Raw genomic sequence first — 25829 nt, forward strand, 5'->3', positions numbered from 1 at the left:
GCATATCTTCCTCATAATATTAGGCAGGGCTCTAGAACCATTCTCAAGAGAATTTTAATGCCATTTATAACCCAAACTATGACTAAACAGAGGAAATTTGGAAACAGACTTCCTAAAGTTCCTACCAGGTTCTCTAACAGTTGCTTGGACACACATGCTGTTAGTTGTCCATTATATCAGTAATCGTGCTTCCTTCCTGCAGACTCATTCACACTGAAACAATACACCATAAAAAAAAAAAAAAAGGATTTACATAAAAGACAGCTGGAGCCGGTTGCCAGGGGAACTGACAATGTTCCAGACACATTCCACATTAGAGGGATAAACTTCTGGGTAGCCGGGGCTGTTGAAGATGCCTTCAGCCATGTGGAAGGTTCCACCACAAGCTGGAAGAAAAGAGAAACAAAGTGAGTGCCAGAGCAAAGACCAAACGCAAGATACAGTAAGATGAAGGAGAAAGAACACGGGAGGAGCTGTTAGCAGCAGCAAAGAATATCCTATTTCCTTTTCCAATTAAAAAAAAAATCCATGTCATATATCATCAGGAAAAGATTGTGAAGACTGAAAACTGTAAGCCACAGGATATGGTAGGTCAGAAGGAATCTCTGTAGTTTCTCTTCTAAAAGCCTTTTCTTGCTGTGAACTATAACTTTACGTAATAAAAGACATATTTTAATCCCACAACCGCTCAGTATTTCTGCCCAGGATGATTCTCGATGCTGGCCTCGAACAGAAGGCAGTATTCCAGCTTTCCCCTCTCCAGAGAACACCGAAATGCAGACACAGATCTTCCAGGTGTCCTGTGCTTTTAACTGCTAATAACGAGGAAGCCGGCAGCTGACCAAAAGCACAGCCCCGGCTGGCAGAGCCAGCACTGGGTGGCTCCTCTCTCGCCTCCTGCCTACATGCCACCATCCATCCTGCCACGGGTGACAACACCCAGACCTGCCTGAGCCCAGTGGGGAGGCCAGGGAGATGGGAGAACAGTGCTGTCCATTCATAAGAGATGCCAATGGACACTGTTGGTCAGGGGCTGCCTTAACAGACGCATCATGAAGGAGACCACTGATCGTTCCAAGATCGTCCCAACCAATTCTCCCTCCTTCCAGAGCTCACTATTAGCAGCATGAGGCAGAAGAGCCAAGGTATGGAAATATCCCAAGCGTCCATCAGTAGATGAAGGGACAAGGAAGATGTGGTACAGAGTTTACTACTGCTAGAATTTATAACAAGTAGGTGAATCTAAATTGGAAGACAGTAAGGTTAGTCAGAGAGGTGATCTCAGGAAACTACCTTCCAATTCTGAAGGTGTAACAGTCCCAAATAACAAACCAAGGATGTCTACCACGTTTCCCCTAACCCGGTAGCGCCACTGGCTACCTTATCTTACCGGATGATGATGCAGCATATGTGGCATGGAAACCTTCGGAATTCACTCGAGAATCAGAGACGAACCTCAGCGTCAGAGCATGGCTGAAGGAAGTGATGGGATGGGGCATGGAGGTGCCACAGTAGCGGCCTAAATGAGATCATGACAAGGAGAGTGAACGCCACATGGCACAGGCTACTGTTTCTAGTAACCACAAGAGACCAAAGCTAAAAAGAAGAAATCACTACTCGGAGAATTTAAAACAGGGTTGGTGTTTGAGACAATGCCTGAGAATTAAATATAAACTATAAATACAAGTATAGGAGAGATGATTTATAAACATGTTGAAGAGCATTAGAGGGAGGTAAGAAAAATGTAGATACCTGGCTCCAAATGTAACTAATGCTAAAATCTCCAGCACAGTAGGGTCCCGCACAAAGAAATGCGCTAACACTTAAAAGCAATGTATTATAGCTTAAAAAAAAAAAAAAAAAAGTGTGGATGCTGGAGCCAGAATACATGGGTTCAACTCCTAGCTCGGCCATTTGCTAGCTGCACGACCTGAAACAAGTCGCCTAAGTGCTCTGTGCCTCAGATTCCCCACTTGAGAAAAGAGACTATCAATAATAATGAAACCTCTATCATAAGGGCATGAGGATTAATGGGGTTACTATTTATAAAGTTCTTAGAATAGTACCCAGAACAAGTTAAGTGCTAAGTAAGTGTTTGTTAAATAATGTACCCTCATCCTTGGTCAAGTGCTCACAGATAAATATGCCAAGTCATACAACCAGGAGTGCATACAGCAGAAAGTATTCAAGTGCCCACTATTGTCTCAGGCACTGTTCTGGCCACTGGGAATAAAGCAGTGAGCAAAACAAAGTCCCTCCTCTGATGGAGTTTGTGCAGGATAAGAAACTTGTATGACGAAGTTCGAATATGAGTCACTCACAAGGAAGTTTAAATAACCTGAGGGCATTTTACTTGAAGATATTTCAGAAACTAGATAGCGGCAATCTTTAATTTTACGGGGATGCCTTACAATCAGAATTCCGGTGTGTGTGTTGCTTTATTTTTTGCTTTGTTTATTTATTTATTGTTTCATTCATTCATTCATTCATTCATTCATTCATTCATTCCTCTGTTGCTTCTACTGAGGACAAAACCAGAAGAAACACTCGATCTGAATATAAGAACTGGTCATATATTAACAAGAAATTTCTCACAGAATGCTATCGTATGCCAGTGACTACATTTCACTGCTATCTGAAGCAGCTGCAACTTTCAAATTAAAAGACAAATACATAAACCATTCATGTCCTTGAATATGAACAAGCTGTGTTTCTTGAACCCCACATTAAATCCTGCTTTCCTACCCTTTAATTATTTTTACTTGGCTTATGCTGCCCTTGGGATCTACTGGAAATGTTCTAACCTGGAATGACAGCATATGCATATGTCAATCTATAAATAAAACCCAGCCAGGGCCACGGAGAAGGGGTGAGAGCTGCCGTACCTCGGAGGGGCGCATCATCATAATCACCATCCAAAATTTCTATAAAGTCTTGTGTACACGTTGTGCTGCTTTCGAGTCCAAAGTGGTCAAAGGAGAGGGTAATGTGGTTGACTGTAGGAAAAGGAGAAGAGACTAGTATAAAGTCCTGGCAAAAAAAAAACATTCAGGGAGAGAGATTTTACCTCTGATCATTTACTATGCTGGTTCTCCAGCAGGGAAGCATCGCTTTTGGTTCCTCTGAAGAATGACAGAATCAATGTTTTTTGAAAATGCCTGTAGAGTTTGAAATGCTGATAGTAGTAAATAAGAGGGCCCTTGGGTATGTTCCTTCCATGGAGACCACAGGGAGTGTCTTGTTGGAATATATGGTCTTTACACCTTTTATATCAGCCATTGCTGGGTTCCTCTCGGAAGCACTTTTCTCAATAGATTAGTTTGCTGACTTGTAAATGAGACACTCTTAGCTCCCTGGCATGCCGAGCCTCGCTCTTTTCGCTCTCTGGTTCACTTGAAGGCCAGAGCTAGGGCCCTAGAGGTTTGTAGTCATTTATAAAGAAAGTTTTGAATTCCTTGCAGAATGGCAAGTGCCTGGGTGCATTTTTCTTTTGCTGTTCTTCCAAGGTCCCTAATCTTCAGAATAGGATCTTCTCCTACTAATGTCTTTGAACCAGTGAGATCTTTCATCTAAATGCTTTACAACTCATTAGAAATTATCCTTACATGCAAAACTGCTCGGCTCAAGGCAGGGGGCTTCTTTATGGAAGGCTTAGTTTCTGGCTGGCTGGCAACTTTCTTTGGCTAAGGATTACTTCACCATCCCCCAGATCATATGCATGTCAATAAAGACATTCTTTTGTTAACTCTTAACATCCCCAGGAGAAGTGGTAGAGAATATTTCACTCAAATTCTTTATTTTTTAGATTAGCTAAATGGGGCCTCATTAGCTTAAGTGATTCGCTTATTGTCACAAAGGTCATTGTAATTATAAAGAACTTAATGCCTTTCCTACATTATGTCTGAAATCATAAATTTTTCCTGAAAAACTGAAGGAAAGGCAGGACTCATCTGAAACAGGATGCATATGGCCCCAGGGTCACCCTCTTTGCAAGGTATTTTGCTCTGAGTCCTTAGGGGGTCTCCTCATTTTCTCTGTCTCTCAAGTATGGACAGTAATACTTACCACCAGGTTGTTACCAGGTCAGAAAAGATTCTATAATTTTTTAAAATTATTATGTTATGTTAATCACCATACATTACATCATTAGTTTTTGATGTAGTGTTCCATGATTCATTGTTTGCGTATAACACCCAGTGCTCCATGCAGAATGTGCCGTCCTTAATACCCATCACCAGGCTAACCCATCCTCCCACCCCCCTCCCGAGATTCTATAATTTTTAAAAGAAAATAATGTAAGCACTTTTAAAATGTTTCTTCCAGGCTTGTGCTAGAATTTTTTTTAATACGGGCATTGCACCAGAGACCAGGTTTTACAATTAGCTTCCACTTTGACCAAAGATCAATATGCTCATGGCATTGCACTCTCAAACTATGAGTTATTAATTTTTCAGTCTATGATTCTTAGTATTCATTTGGTCATTTAGCAACTGTCCTGAGTGTCCACCACACTCAAGTCACAGGTGTCAAAAACTGTTTATCAATTATTTTTGCTCACTTCCAATTTCGCATGCCTGTCAATACAGCAAGGTTGTAGGGGGGTGTTTTCCCCCCTTCGTTAGGCCTTGAACCTTAATTTTTTTTTTAATTAAGAATAAACAGTAAAAATTACTTTTCTACCAGATTAGGAAATGCTTATTCTGGTGCACATCAGGAATGGGAACTTCCATGAAAAGAAGAGGAAGCCCATCAATTGTTAGCACCAAGGAGATAAGAACATGAGTCACAGACGGACTTTCCCACAGACACCATCCATCCCGGATTCCTTTTCTTTTTTTTTTTTTGTTACTTACACGGAGGTTGAGCTTGAATTATCCAGCTGCAGTTCTGATTGTTTGGATACTTGGCAGGGAACAATGGAGAGGATATAGTATCAAATGAGTCGGTGAGGATGTAGCTTCCACAGGCTGAGAAACGCACAAACACACACACACACGTCAGGTGCTTTTGATATCTACAGACTGTACAAAACAATGATTTGATGAGTAAAAACATAAATGATTTTCTCCTATTTCTGAAATGCATGCCAAGGAAGTACTCTGCCAAGGAAGCTGCACATAAACCATGAGAAAGTAGAAATGCGCTGTATGTTTATAACAATATTCTTCAATTGCAGGAAGTGGGGAGTGGCAAAGAACAACAGATTAAATGGCTATGAATTGCCTGAATCATTCAAACAAGACTCTATTATTGATTCACTTACTCTGCCCACTCATAAATTATAGGAATAACCTCTTTATGAGCAACTTCTTTTTTTTTTTTAGGAAAACAGTCAATTGAACAAGACTGCATAAGGATGGCTATGTATTATCAGAGAAGTACAAAGCTTTGCGGCAGCGCAGAAAAGAGAGTCTGTAGCCGGCTGGAGAGAATAAGGGCTGTCTCACAGATGGGATGGTAGCTGAAGGAGGAACCAGGGCTGGGGAAGAGTAGTCCAGAGAGCCGGTGGCCTGGGCGGAGACACAGAGGAGGGTCAGGCCTGCGATTACACAGACTTGGCTGAAGTGTGGCTCTTTTGAGGGCTGTTGGAAGTGATACTGGAAAAAAGACTGGGGCAGGTTCCAGGGCCCTTAGGTAACATCTGAAGGAAATGGGGCTCCATTCCCTAGGCAGTACGGAGCCAGGACAGATCAATGGAGCGCTCAAGGGCATGACCACAGTGTAGCTTTTGTTAGCTGACTTTGGAGGAAGATGGGGAAAGGGTGGGTGAGTTGGAGGAGGCTTTATAATAATCCAGTGGAGACCTACTGAGGACATTGTTTACTCTGAAGCAAACCATAAGTAATTAATTAAATGAAAAATGAAATTTGTTCAGAAACTATTCATTTCTTCAGGGAGTGATTGATTTATGCATTCTGTCTTGTTCCAAAGTCTACAATGCATCTTTGGGACACCTCGATCCAGAAACCATCCCTAGGCAGGGCTCTTTACTATAGGATACAAGCAAGCCCTAAATAGACTAAGTGACTAAATGGCCCACACTCATTTGAAATGACAAGGACCAGCTGAGTAAAGCTCAGAGGCACATTGAAGCTGACCAAAAACTCCTCCCGCTCCAGCTTCCATCTCTGACAGTGGGATGAAGGGTTCATCTCTAAGAATAGCCAGATGAAAGGCAATGGGTGAAAAGGTGGAGTAGGATGAACTGAGAAGTGGTGATTTAATAATGAAAACAATGGAAAACAACACTGATTCCTCAGGTGGACAAGGGCAGAACTCAGAAATGAGGGCACCACGGACCTCAAGGGATAGAATATGACTCTACATTACAAGCAAGTCTTGTCATTTATGGCGTATCTCCTCCCAGCATAAAATCTTGGATAAATGCTAGATAGTTTATCTACTAATGAATGAATTTGGATACTTTTTTTACAGTGACTCTCGTATTAAAAATACTTTGAAGTATTATTCTGAAAGCTTGCTTGAGAGATACACAGATCCAGAGGAAGTTAGCATCATCTGTTAGCCCCGAGTAAGTGTAAAGGACGAACAGCTGGATAGTTCCTTTGTTCTATTTAAATTGTCACCTGTCAAGTAGAAAGTGGGGACCAGTTTCTGAGGCCTAGCCTCATGTCACTGTAGCACTAAAAAGGACCTCCAGAGCAGATGGCCGGTGCCTCAAGGAGACACACGGATGCACGAGGCACCTGCCTTGCCTGAAGCGAGCTCGGAAGCCCCTGCTCTGTCTGGAAGGGCCGGACTGAAATCGCAGAAAGAGGCTGTTTCCCGAAGAGGTGATGGGGTTAGCCAGCAGCTGTCTTCCACACACACGGGCAAGGCGGGTAGTTGTGGCGCTTAAACCATCGTATGCCTACGAAGAAGACAACAGGGAAAATAGTGATTCAGAGAACTTCAGATTTACATCTAGTAGGCCCATATTCCATGGGCTATCGACACATGGGCTGGTGGAAAACAACACATTCACTAGATCTTTAGGTCACCATTACATCCCTGGATATTTTTTTTAATTAATTAATTAATTTATTTATTTATTTAAGATTTTATTTATGTATTTTTTGAGAGAGAGGGGTCGTGCGCGCGTACACACGCGCATGCGCACATGAGCAGGGAGGTGGGGCAGAGGGAGAGACTCTTCGAGCAGACTCCTCACTGAGCACAGAGCCCGACTTAGGGCTCAATCTCACCACCCTGAGATCACCCCCTGAGCCAAAGCCAAGAGTCGGATGCTTAACTGACTGAGCTACCCTGGCGCAACATCCCTGGATATTTTTATAAATGCCCTCACTTTCACAGCCCTCCTTCCTCCCCTGACCCCACTGCCTCATATCAAGGGCCATCCCCACAACATGAAATGTTTGACGCAAGAATGAATATAGGAACCAATAGATGAGAAATAAGGAGGAGTAACCATTTGTTTTCAGAAACCCAACATTTGCTGGAACTTACTGCTTTTCATAGGGTAGTGGTCAAGAAGGAAGAGGAACGGCGGAATTCTTTCAAATGATAGAGTGATGTGAGCCTAACTTAGAAAATTATCTAATTAATAAAAAAAAAAAAGTATTAGGCTCTATGTCTGCCCAGTGCAATGTTGGGACTTAAGCTGACCCTCCATAGGTACTAATGGAATAGAGTTGACATTACATGTACCCAAATCACTGTACTGGTTTGTGAAATTGAAGCTTGATTTCCTCAGAGCTCAGTGGTCTGCTGTGAAGTTTTTGACACTCTTATGTGTAAATGGGGGGAGTGAGTTCCTTTTCTTTGGACCATAACAATAATGTCAACCATTCATTAAGTGCTTACTACCTGCCGGAAACTGATTCAGCCCTTCATATACACTATCCCATTTTCTTCTCCCCAAATGCCTTCCATTTTTAAGAAGACAATTGCTACATATAAAGAGCAAATTGTGTGGCCGACTTACACAATTCTTAAGAGGGAGGAGGTCATGTTGAATCAGACAGCTAGATCCTAAAGTCCAGAACTGAAACTCTCATATCGTCTAATGCAAGGTATCAATTAAGCAAGATAGATGCATCAACTGGTAACCAGCAGAGTGGGATTAAAATACAAAGTTAGAATATGGCTGTTTCACTCAAGATAAATTGTCATTTATATTTCATAAGAAAGTCTTGGGAAAAAACAGAAAGTTCAGGGATTTGATACAAGGAAGTCTCACACAAATTACTTTAAAATATCTAGGGATGATTAAAATCAGTGTTCTCTTTAGCACATAAGTATGATTGGGAGGCAATGCTCAGTGTAGTTCATATAAGCACATGAACCAAACATCAATAAGATGTTTAACTGTCTACTGAGGAACTAAAACTTTCACAATAATGAATTTTAAATAAATGTGGTTCTGAAACATCACCTCTCTTTTTTTCTTTTTCTTTGTTTTATTTTATGTTCAAACTTTAAACCAATAAATAAAACTTTAAAACTGATTTTTATTCAAATTCAAAAACTGATTCAAAACTCTGGGGCACCTGGGTGGCTCAGCGGGTTAAGTGTCTGACTTTTGATCTCAGCTCAGGTCTTGACCTCAGGGTTGTGAGTTCAAGCCCCACACTGGTGGCTGGGTGTGGAGCCTACTTAAAAAAAAAATTGATTTTGGGGCGCCTGGGTGGCTCAGTCGTTAGGCGTCTGCCTTCGGCTCAGGTCATGATCCCAGGGTCCTGGGATCGAGTCCCACATCGGGCTCCCTGCTCGGCGGGAAGCCTGCTTCTCCCTCTCCCACTCCCCCTGCTTGTGTTCCTGCTCTTGCTCTCTCTCTCTCTGTCAAATAAATAAATAAAATCTTAAAAAAAAAAAATTGATTTAAAACTCAATTACATTTTCATAACCAAGTCAAATCACAGTTTCCAATCTGGTATGACTACTTCTTTTGAACATGTTGAACACCATCAATAGTACTCAAAACAACATATAAGTCATCCTTACAAAACCTCTCACTACAATTATACTTTAACCTACTTTCAAATGTTAACATTTGGTTTAATACAAGAATTTATTATTTCTATACTTGGCTTTATACTTTCCTAAGGTTGTACAGATATAACATCCTAAGATTTCAGTAATGTTATATTAATACTGTCTTGCTTTAAAGAATACCTTCTAGAATGCCTTAGAAGTCTGGAGAATATACCAATTCACTCTCGGTCAGGACTACCTGCATAAATCTTTTTGCTTCTCTCTAGTAACGTGTTTAGCACAGCATGTCTTATACTTTAGTGGAATACTGGGGTTCTGTGAGGTTTATAGACTCCCCCACCAAAAAAAAAAAAAAAAAAACACCGCCAACAGAAACAACACACACTCTGAAGATTTTTACAAGTCCACATACTCACAAAAGCAAGACTCTTCTAGTCTCCTTTCTTTCTCCCCAAATTCAGAGGCCTAGTGAGTAAGTAGGTATCGTTCCTTCCTTTTTTAAATGGCTGTAATCCTCTTAAGGCAAAACAGGTAAAAATGTAAGGCTAGAAGGTTCAGAGAGTCATATGAATGAGCCATTTCCCTGGGGATTACATCTTCCAGGGGGTCTCCGTGTTTCCCAACTTCCCCGCCACTCCCCCAACCCCAACCCCAACCTTGGAATCAAAGGGCCTTGGCTTCACTTCATATGCCTGGGGCTTTGCTTTGCAGGAAACGGATCTGAGGCAGAAGGTTTCCAAATGTCCCTGAATCAAATTATATACCAGTGACACCCTACATTTGATTAGCATGTTGCAATTTTATAAGCACCATCACAAACATCCTAATCTCGTCCTCAACACCATGTGATTTTTTTTAATGAAGAAAGTGAGACTTAACAAGTATGCTAGCTATTAAAGTGTTGCCTCATCCAATATAAGCTAGTAACTCATCCAAGATCATACAGATAGTGAGGAGTAGAGTCAGGAACTTATTTCTTCTCTCCCCAAATTCTATGTTATATTGCATCACTTCTCTTTAAAATGCTCATGATAGTTATTAAGTTACATATACCAAATCGTCACTTTATGAAAGTGTAAGACCTCAGATTTTCAAAGAAAAAACTGATTTTTTGAAAAGTTTAGAATAGCAATTCTTTTATTTGAGACTATTCCTAACACTTGTAATATCAAATAAATTTAAGTTTTAATTAATAAAATTATAAGAAAAAACTGCAAGGGAAAAAATATGAGAAACCTTGCTCCCATATATTTAAAATTCTAAAGTCATGAAAATTATCAATGTGCAATTACTCCCATTTAGTTCCCAAGGCAGAACTCGCAAATTATATTACTATTGGCTACACATATAACATAGGCACATAATTTATAGATATATAATTCTTATTGAAGTCTACTGCCAAAAGTTTTCTAGGCCTAAGAATTGGTTTTCTGATCTGTTGTTCCAGTGATAAAAGTCAAAGAAATACACAGAAACAAAACCCAAAAACCTGTACATTTCTATTAACTCTTCTCTAGATGACAATAGTAAAATTTTGAAGTTGAATCCACAAAAGAAAAAGTGGCCACCATCCCTGAAAGTTCCAACTACAGGAGCTCTAAAAACAAAGGCATATCTTGTTAAGTGGTAATTCCTACAAGAAGTTAATCAGTGTCTTTACAAAGTATTCAGAGTTTTGTCAAATTTCCAGATACCAACACATACATTCAAAATACCTAAACTTGGGGCACCTGGGTGGCATGGTCAGTTAAGTGACCAACTCTTGGTTTTGGCTCAGTCTTGATCTCAGGGTCATTATAAGAAATGTGTTGGGCTCTGTGCTCAGTGGGGAGTCTGCCTGAATATTCTCTCCCTCTGCCCACGCCCCTCCTCCCTCTCTCTAAAATAAATAAATAAATCTTTTTAAAAAAATACCTAAACATATTTATCACATGAGAATAGGAGACTTGTTAAAAGAGTAGAATCTGGCACATAACAGAAAATAAATGTTTGATGTACGAATGAGTCAATGAGTTCCATATATAAGAGTATATGGGCCTCTAAGAACTGAGGATTAAGAATGAGGGAAAGCCCAGAGTTAAGAACTAACTCTCCTCTCTCTCATGGATCAGAATGTAGAAACGCATAGCAGGCATGACAGTGGGTAAAAGAGGCTATTCACAGTGGGAAAGAGGTCAATTGGGGCTGCTTTCTGGGCAGGCTTTTTACATTCTGGGCCCCAATGGCAGGGGAGGAGGGTCTGATCACAGGGCACAGACCACACCACACACACACAGCTCCTGGTGCCCTTCTTACTGGCTGTGCCAACCTGTTGCCAACACAGCCAGAGAACACAGAAGACGGAAGTTGAGCCGAGGACATCAGACCTGTCCCCAAAGCCCAGAGTATTCAGGACACGTGACATTATGGTGCTATGGGAACCCTCCATACTCTAAGCTCTACCCAGAAGTTAGAACTGAGCCAAACATTTATGAATTTTAATAGTTGATGCTTTAATATCTTAAGGAGATTTGAGAAATATCAACCCTGTTTTGAAGGCAACATGTGCCAACTCCAGCATTAGGTGACACTGGGGTGGGGAGCCATTCAGGTGTGAGACTAGCATCCCTTTATGATGCCACGTATAGAAGCCTGGGGTCAGAGTCCTAAGTGCTGGTAATCTGAGAAAATAAAGGGAACTTTTGCCTCCCAGATACTTACTGATGATAGAAATATGTGTGACTGACACGAGGAGATAACTCATATTGCTCATCAGAATTAAATGAGTGCAAAGATACAAAGTACTTACAATGCTTCCTGGCACATAGTAAGTACTCAAGAGATATTAGTCTCTATTATGAAAGTGAGACAAAGAGAAAGCTAAATTGCTGTTTAAGAAATGAATAAAAGTAGGAAGCTATGGAAGCAAAAATGAAAAGAGGGTCTCAGGGTGGGGGTTTGTCCAGTAATATGAATGAGGTTGGAGCCCGGGCAGGGCACATAACCCATGGTTATTACCTAACAGGGACTGCGGGGGTGGGAAGTGGGGGCATCTTCTGATCTGGCTCCAAGTGATTCATGCCCTTGTGTAATCTCCTCCCTTTCCCTGAATGTGGGCTAGACCTACTGACTTGCTTCTAATAAACAGATAGGGTCCAAGTGATGGGCTGTCACTTCCATGATTAGGTTACAAAACATTGACTCTTCCATCTTGTCAGCTCTCTCTTTTGCTGGCCCTCTCTGAAGCAAGCTCCTATGCTGTAAGACACCCAGCAAAGAGGCCTGCCTGGTGAGGAGGTGAGGCAGGCCTCCAGCCCACTGTCTGCCATGAGCCAAATCCACTGAATCCTGCCAACAACCCTGTGAGTGAGCTAGGAAAGAGCCAGGTAAGCAGCACTGGCATTCCTAACCCACAGAAAGTATCAATGCTGTTGTTTTAAGGCATTAGGTTTTGGGGAAATTTGTTATTCAGCGATAGATAACTAATGCAGGAGGTGTGAAATGAGGAGTGAGGAAGGAATGAACAGTGGAGCCTTCAGAATAAGGATGTCTAATATCACATTAGAACTTCGTTGCTGTCCTGCTCTTTGCAGTAGTCACCTGCCAGTCTCGAACTATTTAGTCAAAGTCTACTACACAAAAGAACCTCAAGTTTGTGGTATTTTGGAGAAATAAAGAAAAAAATTGTAAATTCCAACGTTCTTTTACAAGGGAGGGTGAGAAGGCAAAAGGCCATAAAAAGAAAGAGAGGGCTTGAAAAGTGAACAGTGGCAAGAAATGGCCATCAGGGTGACCTCCTCCCTTCTCTATGCAGAAATTCCGGAAAATATTATGGAGAATGATGGGTTTCCTAGACCCCTGAGTCTCCTTTTCCACACCTGGAGTGATCAACCACTGAAAACTCTACTGAAAGGAGCAAAAATTACTCATGAACTTAGTGACCTGGAGGTCACTGGAGGTCTAATGAGTTGTCAGGGCGTGATGATGGGCAGACACTAACTGAGCGCGCTGAGCTGTGTGTGCAAAAGGGAGAAATGAAGACAGCGTGACACCTTCACTTCCTTTTTAATAGTTGGTTCTCCCAGGGATGGAGGGAGGAGTCACTGAAGTAACATGTGCTGCCTGGCACATGAGAAACACTCAGGGAATCCAGTTGCCCTTTGGGGGAATCCCACCATTTTCTTTCTTTGTTTCTGCCTTTGTTCTTTGGAAAGTAAGGCTATCACAAATTGTTCAAGAATTTATAGGATCCATTAACGTATCAGTTGAGCATCCAGCCTAGTTCAGGAAAGGCAGTGATTTTAAATTTATGTTCCTCCCCAAGGTCCCCAGGTCATGATTTCAGGGTCATGGGGTTGAGCCCTGCATGGGACTCTGTGCTCAGTGGAGAGTCTGCTTGGAACTCTCTCTCGTTCTCCCTCTGCCCCTCGCCCCCCAAAATAAATAAATATATTTTTTAAAAGGGTGTAGCTATCCATGGTTAGCTCAAACCACACTGTTCATGTCCTTTTAGTTGCATGACCTTTGCTGACAGGCAATGCACAGATTCTGGCCCATCTGACATTTTCCATCAGAACAAGTAAGGCCCAGGGGGCAGCACACTGATCTTAGATTCAGAACACATGGGAAGCACAGAGACCTTATGGTCAGAACACCTGGAAGCATTCTGTTCTTAGAGTCTGGACACCTAAACTTGAGAGCTGGGTCGACCTCTGGTATTTGTTTTCTTGCCAAGGCACTTTAGAAGCTTGTGGTTATCATTTCGTCATCTTAAAAATGGAAGTAGAGAATTCCTCCCTGACTCATCATTGTAAAGCTCAAATAGGACATTGTGCTGAAAGTTCAGTGGAAATTATATAGTATGGATGGGAAGGTGAGTTTCTCCAATTCACTATAGGAATTATCATACATACATTTTGAGTGGAATTTGGCAACATAGGGTAAATGTAAAAGGTAGCACTTAAACTTCAACGTGTCTCCCCGAGGGAAACTCTTGCATTATTGCATTCAGAAATTTGTATAAGAATGTCCATGGCTGTAAGAGTTGCAACAGCCAAATATTGGAAGCAATCTGATTGTACATTAATGGCAGAATGTGTATGTGATTTGTGGTATACTTATGAAATTGAATATTGTATGGTGGTAAAAAGAATGCATTAGGTCTGAACGCATTACAGCATAAGCAAATGTTAAAAATAGAACTTTGAGTGCAAAGAGCAAATGAAAGGATATTGTATTGTGTGGTATTATTTACATAAACTTTTGAAACATGCAAAATAATATTGTATACTGTACATGAAAAAGTATAAAAAAATGAAAAAGTATAAAAATAGCCACGGGAATAATAAACCCAAATTCTCATAAGTGGTTTCCTCTAAGATAAGAATAGGGAATAGTATCAGTGTGTGGGCTACACATGGAACTTCACTATCTCCTGAGCAATTCATTTCTTTTGGGAAAAAAAAAGAACTCGAAGCAGATATGGCAAAATATTACAACTTGGCAAGTCTGGACAGTGAAATGATTTTGTTCATTATATACTCTCCATGCATTATACAGTCTATGCTTTTCTATATACTTAAAATATTTCATAACAGAGTGTTCAGTAAAGAAAAGAGCATTTATATCAAGGAAATAATATTTTCACATAGCATTATTATAATAAAAAAGAAGTAATCAAAATGGTCAATAATAAGCCAGTGGTTAAATGAGTTCTAGTATGTCCATATCATTGATTATCTACCCAAACAAAATATTTTTAAGGAGAAACATTAAATAATGGTAAGTGAAAAAAGTAGGATTCAAAATGAAGTATGGTGTTACCTTAACTGTCTATGTTTACGTGTGCGTAAGCGTGCATGTGTATGTTTGGATAGATATGTTTGTGTAGGAAATAAGCCAAAATGTTTAACAGTTTGTCCTTATATTGCAATACTATGGATGGTATTAATTTCTTTTTTCTTCTTTTCCGTATTTCAGAAATTTAATATGAGGAGCATATAAAACCTTTAAATACCATACGTATTTAAAATATTTAAATGTGTGCCAGTCAGACATGTAAACAAATGATTCTGTACAAAGACAAGAAAGTATGCCATTCCTCCAACAGTACCGTGGTAGCTAAGCCAGATGGTTACTAATGCCACTTAATCTGGCCTTTTGCTGCCCGTCAGGAATGTAGTCAAACAGATATGGGTTCTGTTCTAAGAGCTCCACGACAGTTGTTGGTTGGTTGATATCTCCAAATGTACCACAGACCTCTCTCCAGGCTCTAGGCTTATCTATCCCGTGGCATTCCAGTCATCACTGCTTGGATGGCCCCACAAACCTTGAACGTCAGTCTCAGACTGAAGTCATCTTCCCTCCCCTAATTCCTCCTTCACCTCATTTCTTGCCTCAGACCTCTCCCATATCCCCCAAATCCAGGGGATCTTTATGTTCTGTCAATTCTCTCTCCAAGGTCTTTTCTAGGTCCCTCCCGCCCCCCCCCCCCCCCCACCGTGGGCCTTCTCTGGGTGAGGGACCTCACCACCTCCCGCCTTGGTCACCACGGCAGCCTGAAGTTTTCCCTGCCTAAATTTGTGTCTCCTTTAACTTGGGTTCCCAACAACCGCACTGCAGTGCACTCTTTATAAAATGTAAAATGTGATACAAGAAAGCCGAGGTTCCCCATCCTGTAAAATATTGTACTAGGTAAAGATAAGCTTTGCTTAGAGTGAAAGAGCAAGTGTCTGACCCGGATGCAGCGCACAGCACTGAGCCCGAAGCCCCCTGCCCGCTGATCTGATCCACACTCTGGCTGACTGAGTGACTCATAATCGCTTCACTGAGATCATCAGCACTCACAGTCCGAAGCATATGACTGAGCGGGGAAACATGAACGTTAGCTTCCTCAGTAATGTTTGCATTTTCTATTCCTTCAGATCATGTTGGAGAGTAGGAAGTAGGAAAGCATTTCTACGGCCTCTCCTATTTTCTGGCTTTACGAAGTTGCATCTCTCTCAGGGAGGAAATAAACCCACTGAATGTGTGGGTTAAAATCTATTACAAGCCGGAGTAAGAGGAAACTCTTTTAATTCAAAGGCAAAACACACAGCATGTTTTATAATCCCCTAAAGTACAACAGTGTTTGGCCTGAGCTTCAGAGTTGAGCTTTCCACGCAAACAAATCGTGAATGTATATAAATAGATACGTGTGTATGACTATGCTCTTGTTTTCATTTTCTGCTCCACTATTTTTTTCCTTCTGAACTCATTTGTGAATCTTCTGGAAGGTATTAAAATAACACAGTGATACAATTCACTGAGATGACAGAGTGGAGAATGTGTGAAAAAAAATTATAATAGTTTAAGATTTTAAAGAATATTGAGGTAAGATAAAATGAGTCTGTTCATAACTAATGAGGATAGTTAGCAATGAACTTTGGATTACGGATCCAGTTCTGTGTACCTACAGTTCACAGTTTTTAAAAAGATAAGACTTTTAATATAGTATTAGTAGTAATAGAAGCAGTAGTAGTAGTAATAGAAAAATGAGGAATAACAATTAACATTTATCTGTACAAGACACTGTGCTAAATGCTTTATGTTTAAAAAAATTCTTCTTCCAATTCCACTTTACAGTTGGTAAAATCGAGACTCAGAAAGCAGAACTTGCTTAGTCAAACACTAAGCAGTGTAGAGCCAGTATATGAATCCCATCTGTGGGACATTTGAGCAATTATCATGAAACCAACTGAAAAGATAAAATCCAGTTTTATTCATTGAGAATAGAATATTGAGAGATCATGATTCTCTGAAGCTAAGTGATATGTCCATGATCTCCGAGAAAGATAATCATGGGAGCTCAGGAAATAGAATGGAAATGTCTCATTTATTTAGACCTGCAATAAAGCATCCTCAGTGGCATTTGAGAAAGTCTTATTTGGGGCCCCCATGGATTTCAGAGCAGTTGGCACCTGTCATGCATTCCATCCCACTGAACATGCATGGGATTCCCAGCATGGCTAATTCAGCAGACTGTGTAACAAAGGGCACAGTGTCCAGGACCAATAAATAAACCTAAAATGTATATCCTTGATCCCTAAACTTGGTTTTCCTCTTTGATTCAGATATAAATCCACTTCTTGTCCTTTTCTGGTCTAAAAAACCACAACATGTATGGCCTCCTCTCTCACCTGGGCCTGGCTTAATTTGGTTTTCAACCCAGGCTTTACCTTTTATTTCATTTTTAACTCCTTGCAACATATGTCTACTGCTTTGGATTGCCTTAAAGATGATCGGGGGAAGGATAAGATATGAGGGATACAGAAGAGATCATTTACATAGGGGTAAAATGTCAATTTGGCGGATGAGAGTCTCTAAAATATTTTCACACGCCACACGTGGTAGTGTAGCTGTTAATGGAATTCCCATTTGGAATGGGAACGTCTCCAAGATAGAGGAAATATTAAGTGATAGGGAGGGGAATCCCTTAGGAAAATATCCAAGCTGTTAAAGTCATAAGTGTATGTGAGGAAGGAAATGAAAATATTACTCATTATAGCAGCTTTTCTTGGGGGTGGGGGAGGGGGAGGAAGTGTGGGGTTCCTCAGTCCGTGATGTTTGTCGGCTCCACGCCTCTGAGATTAAACACCAGGTGAGGGGACGCCTGGGTGGCTCAGCTATTAAGCGTCTGACTTTGGCTCAGGTCATGATCCCAGGGTCCTGGGATTGATCCCCCACATCGATGCCCCGCATCAGGCTCCCTGCTCCGCAGGAAGCCTGCTTCTCCCTCTCCCACTCCCCCTGCTTGTGTTCCTGCTCTCATTCTCTCTCCCTCTGTCAAATAAATAAATAAAATCTTTAAAAAAATAAAAATAAAAAAATAAAAAATAAACAAACACCAGGTTAAATACATAGCCGCCATGCATCTCACATCTCACCTCAGGACTTTGTCACCCCTATTCCTTTGTTGTACATTATTGCCCTCGGTCTTCAATTTTTACAGATTATAACCTCTAGTAATTTGTCATTGTTGCAAGCAATAGCTCAAAGATTACTGGAAATGTTGATAGGAAAAGACATCCGAGAAACTCATTTTGTTTTCACAAATAAACAAGCATTTAGGGAGACTGTGAGCTGAAATGCAAACAAAACCAAACAAAGCCTGTGCCCGCAGATCCAGAACTGTGGCCTCAAACTCAGTTACACTTTGCTTTGAGGATGTAGAACATTGGCACAGCTCTTGGTGACTAATTTGGCACTGCAAGGCAAGATGGCGAGGCAGCTTATCAACAGCAAGTCACAGAATAAAATGTTTTAAAGAACAGTTTAAAGAAACCATCGGAGATCGTCCTCCAACAGCAAATGGAAACTAAACTTTCTGTGGGGAAAAGTGAGGGAGAAAGGGAAGAAATGGAGGTGGGGAGAGACTGATTGTTTGTCATGGATTTATTTGTAAAACAATAAATATTTAAAGAATTGCTTCCATTGTCTCTTTGAAGCACTGAGTTCTATTATTCCTGTGTCTATTTGCTCTGTTTTGGAAAAGATCAATGTTTTAAAAGAAAACACATCATGGGTAGTGTCCAAAAAATAAAAAATAAAACAAAATATGGATTCTGTGTTCTGTGTTTGCCCTGTTCCACCCTGTGCCTTACTGTCAAATTATGTGAACAACAGCAGACTCTGCGGCTTTGGGTGGGGGTAGGGGGTCTGGTCTTCTTCACTTCAAATCACACACTTTGTTTTCTTTCTCCTCCATCAGCACACAAAGCTTCAAAAAGAAAACAGTTACTCACCATGTGCCCCCATTTTTTTTGTACTAGGCTCTGTTAGCCCTAATGTATATTTTCTCCAAACCAGAGGCTGGATCTGGACTGTGCTCTGCTTGCTTTTATCTGCTTCTGACTGATTCTCACAAGGCAGACATTCCATTGTGCTGAGCAAAGAGGATGCTGAAATCAGAGGGCAGGAGTCTCCAGGGCCCCTGCTAGAGCAGCAGAACCAACCTCTCCCGCTCTCACACTGAGCTACCACCAGCATTTCTCAGAGATCGGTAAGAGCTTGCAGAGCTACATGGATTTAAGGCTAAGAGAGACTCTAATTAAGCAATTAAACTGTCAGTCGGAGGTCACTTTAATACTCAGCCTTCATGAAAGGCAACATAATGGAGCCATTTTCATGCTGACCATACAGAGTCATGCCCAACCAGTGGGTCCCACTGCTGCCTTAGCAAGAAATACTCACAATGTGTCATTCAGGAGAGCCTGAGGTTAATTACACTAGCCACTCAAAAGGGACCGAGCGGAAAGTGCAAACATATTACCAAATTAGTTGCGACCTGAGCGCCAGTTGAGCTTTCTGATTAGCTCCCCACGATGCCATCACCATTTCAACAGAAGTCAGAAAATTCGGTTTCTCTCTCTTTTTTCATTACAGCAGCATGAAATTCTAGAAAACACACTTCTGCGATGTTATCTAAGTTCTCATGTGGCTCAAAATAGTGAGATTGTATATCAATAATTGTGCCAGGGAGTGAACTCAGCATAACACATTCCCAAATGTGTCATCTGCAATTTTCCACTAAAGAGCTGATTATTGCAGGAGAAGAGACTACAGAATTCACTTATTCATGTATTCAGCCATGCATCTACCAGTAATTCGTGCACCAGATTTCTGTCTTTGGGATACAAAGACTACTGCTGTTGGTTATATGAAAGGGGATGGAGGCTGTGCATTACTGTTCCATTTTAAAATTTTCATCCATTTCTTCTTCTTGCTAAATGTTGCCTCCACAAGGCCAAGAGAGATGGCCTGGGGTTCCCTGTGGGCTTACCCTGCCTCCACTTAGGACCGCTGGGGACTGGACCTGCTACAGGAAGAGCTCTCTTCTGCAGGGCAAGTGGAGTATGGAGATGACATCCTACCCAAGGCCGATCCTGCGTCCCAAAGCAGAAACCGAAGCTTAGCGAGTCTCTGCGAGTCTGACTGTGACCTCTGGAGTGAACACACACTGATGTCACCAGACCCCCAGTGTCTGTTTCTTCATGTCCCACCTCGCACTTCTCTTCCCACCCACAGACGCAACTCCTAACTGGATCCTCTTTCTCTGTGGGTTTGCCAGGCACTTGATTTTATAAATGAGCCATCTCAGATCCCCCAGCCACGACGAGAGTGAGTGGTGGAGCCATGCCCAGACACTAATGCCTAGTGGGGTTTGGCGCGTAGTTGACACCACAGATTGAATAGGTGTATGGAGCCCAGACTACCTGACTTCAAGGCAAAGACACCTTCCACCTCATATCTGGAATCCTAACACTCTTACTTATATTGATAAATGAAGTCTGGGTTCATCCGAAAGAGAATTCAAAATGGTTCCAAAGGAACCCTAGTTTTATTTCTCCCCCTATTTTTTCAGTTGTCCTCTATTCTGCAATTCAGTTCCTTGCATGTACACTGTAATTTTTTTTAAAGATTTTATTTATTCATGAGAGACAGAGAGAGAGAGAGGCAGAGGGAGAAGCAGGCTCCCCACTGAAAAGGGAGCCCGATGCGGGATTCGATCCCAGGACCCTGGGATCATGACCTAAGCCAAAGGCAGATGCTTAACCGACTGAGCCACCCAGGCGCCCTGTACACTGTAATTTTTATATTTGATCAGAATACTTACTCTTACTTTAGGCTTGCTTATGTTTTAGTGCTGGCTGCTACTAATTTTTACTTGGTCTTGATCCTGACCCTCTGGACTTCAATGTTCTTATTTTTAAAATGAGACTACTACCCAAAAAATCAGCATATGACAGTAAATTATCTCTAATGTCTCCTCTTGCAACCTTAACATCCTATGTATCTATGTGTTTGTGACTATTAGTCATAATGCCTGTTAAAATTAATATTTCCAATTCTGATAATCCAAACTGTTACAGGAGTTGTAAAAAAACGTGATTGCTGGTCACATCCAGCCATAATTGACCTTGATATTTAATAGTACACTTGAGCTCTATGAAAAATCCCATGAACACAAATATTATCTGGCAGTATCATTGGCAGCTGAATATTTTTCTCTCTGCTAATGACTCTAAGCAACAGGACCAAGAAATTAACTTGAATGTCTCCAGAATGAATGATTGGCTTTGTAGGAACTTAAACTGCAGAGATGTTATGTAAGATATTGGACTGTAGGGTACGTTTCACATCCAGAGTCCATCTAGCTGTAAAGGATAGATGGTTGGTGCCTCAATGCTTGCCTTCATGAACCCCTGGACAACTAACTGTAACTGGAGCCAAGCTTCCAGCCTCGCCAGGACACTGCCCGCCTGGTTCCAAGCTCTGCCAGCCTCCCATCCTATTAACTGGGTCCACTTGGCAACTACACATAGCAGATCTCTACCCTAGTTCACCAGAATAGTCCTTCTTCACATTACTTTATCTATTTGTAAAGGTAATTTATAGATTGTACAAACAAAAATGACTTAGCTTATGTGTGATTTCTGTAACTTTCAATTAAATAAATTTGCAAGTCGAAGAAAACTATATATCTTGGGTTAGCCATGTGTTTTAATTTCTCATCCTGAAAATATGAAATTTATAGGACCAATCCATCTCCAGATCTCTGCCTTGAACATGACTTCATCAGTTATTCCATTTACCCCTTACATTCAGCTGCTCTTTTCTACCAGCACCATGCCTTCTCCACATGCTCAAGCTTCTCCATCATTAAAACAGACAAACAAAAAAACCAACTTTCCATTGGTCTTGCCTTACCCATAGGTTATAGCCTTTTATCACCTTATACCATTCACAGCCATAACTCTAGGAAAAAGCTAAGAAGCTCCTGTCCCTCTTAACCCATCATGATCTAGTGTCTTCCACTACTACCCACACCCATCCTGTTCCTTACTAGGTCATCAAAGACTGAATCCAGTGGCCGTGCTTCAGTCCCCTTCCTCGCTGACCTCTGCTGGATTTGATACCTTTGATCACCCACTCTTAAAATTGGCTTCACTCCTCATTTCTATACTACCACTCTCTGGTTCTCCACCTACTTCTGAGTGCCTTTTCTTAGTCTTCTCTTCCTCTGTTCCTCCATTTGCCCCTTAAATGGTGATATTTCCCAAAGAGTTTACTTGGCCCTTTTCTCTTTAGAAAATGCTATTATAAGTGATCACACCTACTTCTGTGGCTTTAACAACTACCCAGATATACAAAAATATCGTCAAATGTACATGTCCAGCTCAGATGCCACCCTGAGCACTAAACTCCTATGTCAAACTCTATAAGGGCCATAGTATGGACCTCTAAACTTAAAAGTTTCCAAAAATCAAACCCATGGTATCTACCCCTTTACTCACTTAACTTCGTAGCATCATCACTCACTCATTCTTCAAGTGAATAGATTTAACTCCCTCATCTCTATCACCCACCTCACCCTTTACCACGTAATTAGTCTCTAAATTTTGGTGATGGTACAACCACCATAAGTTCTCCAATACGTCTCTTTCTTGCCACACCCAAGGCCACTGCCCAAGGTTTTTCCACAGCTTCCCAAACAGCCTTCACGCTACCTTTCTCTTTCTCTGCCAACCCAGTCCTCACTTGGCTGCCTCTTATCATTGTAAAATACAGTTTTGAGTATGTGATTCCTCTGTTTTACAGAAAATTTCCCATACTCTCTATAGGATAATTTCAGATTCAGAAAGCATGAGAGAGTTTGTCCAATCCTGAGGCCACTCAGAATGTCTTCTATAGACTCTTGGTTTCTACATGCTCACCCATGTATAGCCACACTCCAGTACAACGTCTTTTCTATTCCCACGTGTCTGTGCATAGTCATACCTCGGTGCACAATTTCCCCTATTCTTTTCCCAAAGCCTCCTCTCTTGGCCTCACTACCACATTTCTACTGGTGAAATTCTGCCACTCAAATTTCATCTCCAATGTGAAACCCTCTCTGGCCTCCAGATCCAAATGAATCGCTCCTTCTCTTTTCTCATGATGATTACTACAGTTATGGCATCCTAGGTACATGAGATGCTAGGCCTTGTGCTATGAGAAAGGTTCTTAAGCAGATTCTTCTTTCACTGATGTCCTTGAGGCCCATGATCACAGATGGGGAGCCCTGGATCTTCAGCCCATTGCTCCTTTTAGTATTCCGTGCCGCCCCCTTTCCCAGGCTCATTGAACATGCCTCTCGGAGGGTACTCACCATCAGCATCGTTATGGCTAGAATGAATCAATACCTTTCTACATGAAAAGCAGGTCACTTACATCATCTCAAATATCCCAACAATAAATCTGACACAGGTACTCTTATTCTCCCCATTTCACAGTTAAAGAAACTGCAGCTGAAAAGTTAACTTTCTCCAAGGCAACACAGCCTGAAAATGGCAGAATTCAGGCTCAGCCCCAGGTCTTCTGCACCACAAGGCTAGATTTCTTAACCATGGCACCATGCGATTGATGTAATTCACTTTTTATATCGAAGTCTTGCTCAAGTGCTTAGTGGCATCTGTTTCTGAATGCCCCGTCTGCCCACAGGCAGGGATACTGCAACTACTTCATACGGGATTCCCTTTTTCTGACAACTTGTTTGGACTATTACATTTTATATTTTATCTCATCTGCTAGACTGAACTCCTCCCAGCACCTGTCTTTGGGTTTATTTTCCTGTCTCCATGCCTATGACCAGATCATATTTGAGGCTTCACTTCCTCCTCTCTGTTGCCTCCAGCTAAGTTTGTTAAGTCAAGCCAGGTTGCAGGCTGAGATATGGCAGTGGTTCATAGCAAACCCTGTCTGTGTATTTATATCTCATGTAGGTGGAAAGCTCTACTCATGAACACAGGAGGGGAAAAATGCAGCCATGCTGGGTGTGCCTTTGACCTAGGCTTTGTTTTGTTCACACACTTTTGTATGTTGAATTCTATGGGTTACGGACTTTACCAGAGAGAAGAGAAGATACCATACCTGGCACCATTCCAACTGGGAGAGGAAGCAAATGGCAGAGAATTGCCCACTGCAGACAAATCTACGAGGTAAACAATTTGTTTCTGGCCCATTTGAACCTCTCTTGAAGACCCCTTTTCTGTTTCAATGCTTTATTTCACCTTCATTCTTAAAGACTATTATATTAGGAGAGTACCGAGTCCCTGGTTGGTAGTTATTTTCTTTCTTTAGACTGAAGGCACCATTCCATTGTCTTTTCTCCTTCTAATCATCACTGTTGAAAGTCAGGGTTCAGTCTGCCACTTCTTAAAAGGCAATCTGTTCCCCTACCCAATCCCCTGACTGATTGTAATATTTTCCTTTTATCTTTCATTTTTTTAGATTAGTATATCTTTCTATTTATTTCTCTTTCTATTTCTACTCACTTAGTTGTTTGGGTTCCTTGGGATTCTTGTTTTTATAAATGTGATGTCTTTCATCAGTTTTAGAAAGGTCTTAGTCATTAGCTTTTCAAATATTGCTTCTGTTCCATTTATCTCTCACTTTTCCTCCTGAGATTACAACTAAATGTATGTTACATCTTTTTTTTTTTAAAGGATTTTATTTATTTATTTGACAGAGAGAGACACAGCGAGAGAAGGAACACAAGCAGGAGGAGTGGGAGAGGGAGAAGCAGGCTCCCTGCCGAGCAGGGAGCCTGATGCGGGGCTCGATCCCAGGACCCTGGGATCACAACCTGAGCCGAAGGCAGACGCTTAACGACTGAGCCACCCAGGCACCCCAAATGTATGTTATATCTTTTATAAGCCTCCTCTATGTGTCTCAACCTCTCTTTTATATTTTCTATCCTTTTGCTTATCTGTGCTTTTTCCCCAAATGATTCTTCTGACTTATCTTCCAGTTCACTGTTTCTCTTGTCATCTCTGTCTAATCTGTCTAAAATACAAAAACAAAAAAAGCTTTGACTAGATCTTAACTTCAGCTATTATATTTTATCCAGTTCTAAAAATTTTAATTGGTTCTCGTTCATATTTGCAGTGTCACTTTATATAGTTTGCAGTTCCTTGCTGAGAGTTTAAAGTTTGACTTTTATCTCCATGAGCTTAGTAATCATAATTGTTTACCAATCTGCCATATTAGTATGTTTATTTCCATTGTCTGTTATTCATATTGTATCTCATTTATGTTATATTATCTCTTCAGGTACATGCACATCTTTTATAATGTGCTGGCTATTGTCCATGAAAAATTATTAGTAGAAATGAGATCTAGGATGAATTTATCTCCCTTTGAAGAAGATTCTAAATTGCCTTTGTCAGATGTCCAAAGGTATGTTAACAGTACAGGGTGCCCTCTCATTATTCCATGGCTTCAGATTTTGGGGGCCACTCAGATGACTCAAAGCTGGGATGCAGTCTCTGTGAAGGCTGTTTTATTTTCCTTATACCTAGGATATGGGATGGTTTGGCAGGACTTCCACCCTATTCCATCTCTGAACTCAAACTTTGCTTCTCTTTGCCCTGAGAGGCTCACAGAGGTGCTGCTAACCCCTTCTGGATCAGCAAATGCCCTATAGGTAAAAGCTATCTCAAATACTAGACTCACATCTCTCAAATATTAACTCAGAAATTTCACACTATCTTGTGAGTTCTTTGCTACATTTAGGAAGGTGTTTTTTAATATCACCTAAAATGTTTAAATTGTCTTTGTCAGGAGAGTTGGTCTGAGTCACTGTTACGGCAAGTGTATACTTTGCTCTATACCTTAAGTTTGTACAAGCTTTGCCAACTTAGACTCTGAAGATTCATTTAGAAGACTAATACATAGTCATAAATCAACTGATCTTTTAAGTAGATTACTGATTTTATCTTGTAAAACAGTATTTGAAATTATACCATTTGACTGGACTATTTTGAAAAATGTGAAACAACTTTTGAGTTTTCCTGAGTTAAATCTGAAAGCTAGCC

At 41.1% G+C, this 25829-nt stretch overlaps 1 protein-coding gene across 1 annotated transcript in view; it reads right to left on the reverse strand.

The window, feature by feature from the left end:
* CUBN (cubilin) overlaps window positions 1–25829 on the reverse strand; it is a 264380-nt gene that overhangs the window by 112740 nt on the left and 125811 nt on the right. The window contains exons 32-36 of the mRNA XM_032425570.1: window positions 6712–6871; window positions 4854–4967; window positions 2886–2996; window positions 1391–1519; window positions 254–386 (exon numbers count right to left, since the gene is read on the reverse strand). Of these exons, the coding sequence (XP_032281461.1) occupies window positions 254–386; window positions 1391–1519; window positions 2886–2996; window positions 4854–4967; window positions 6712–6871 (647 nt within the window). The remainder of the gene's footprint in view (window positions 1–253; window positions 387–1390; window positions 1520–2885; window positions 2997–4853; window positions 4968–6711; window positions 6872–25829) is intronic.

The sequence above is a fragment of the Phoca vitulina genome, unplaced genomic scaffold (assembly GCF_004348235.1).
Source record: "Phoca vitulina isolate PV1807 unplaced genomic scaffold, GSC_HSeal_1.0 scaffold33, whole genome shotgun sequence".
Lineage (NCBI taxonomy): Eukaryota > Metazoa > Chordata > Mammalia > Carnivora > Phocidae > Phoca > Phoca vitulina.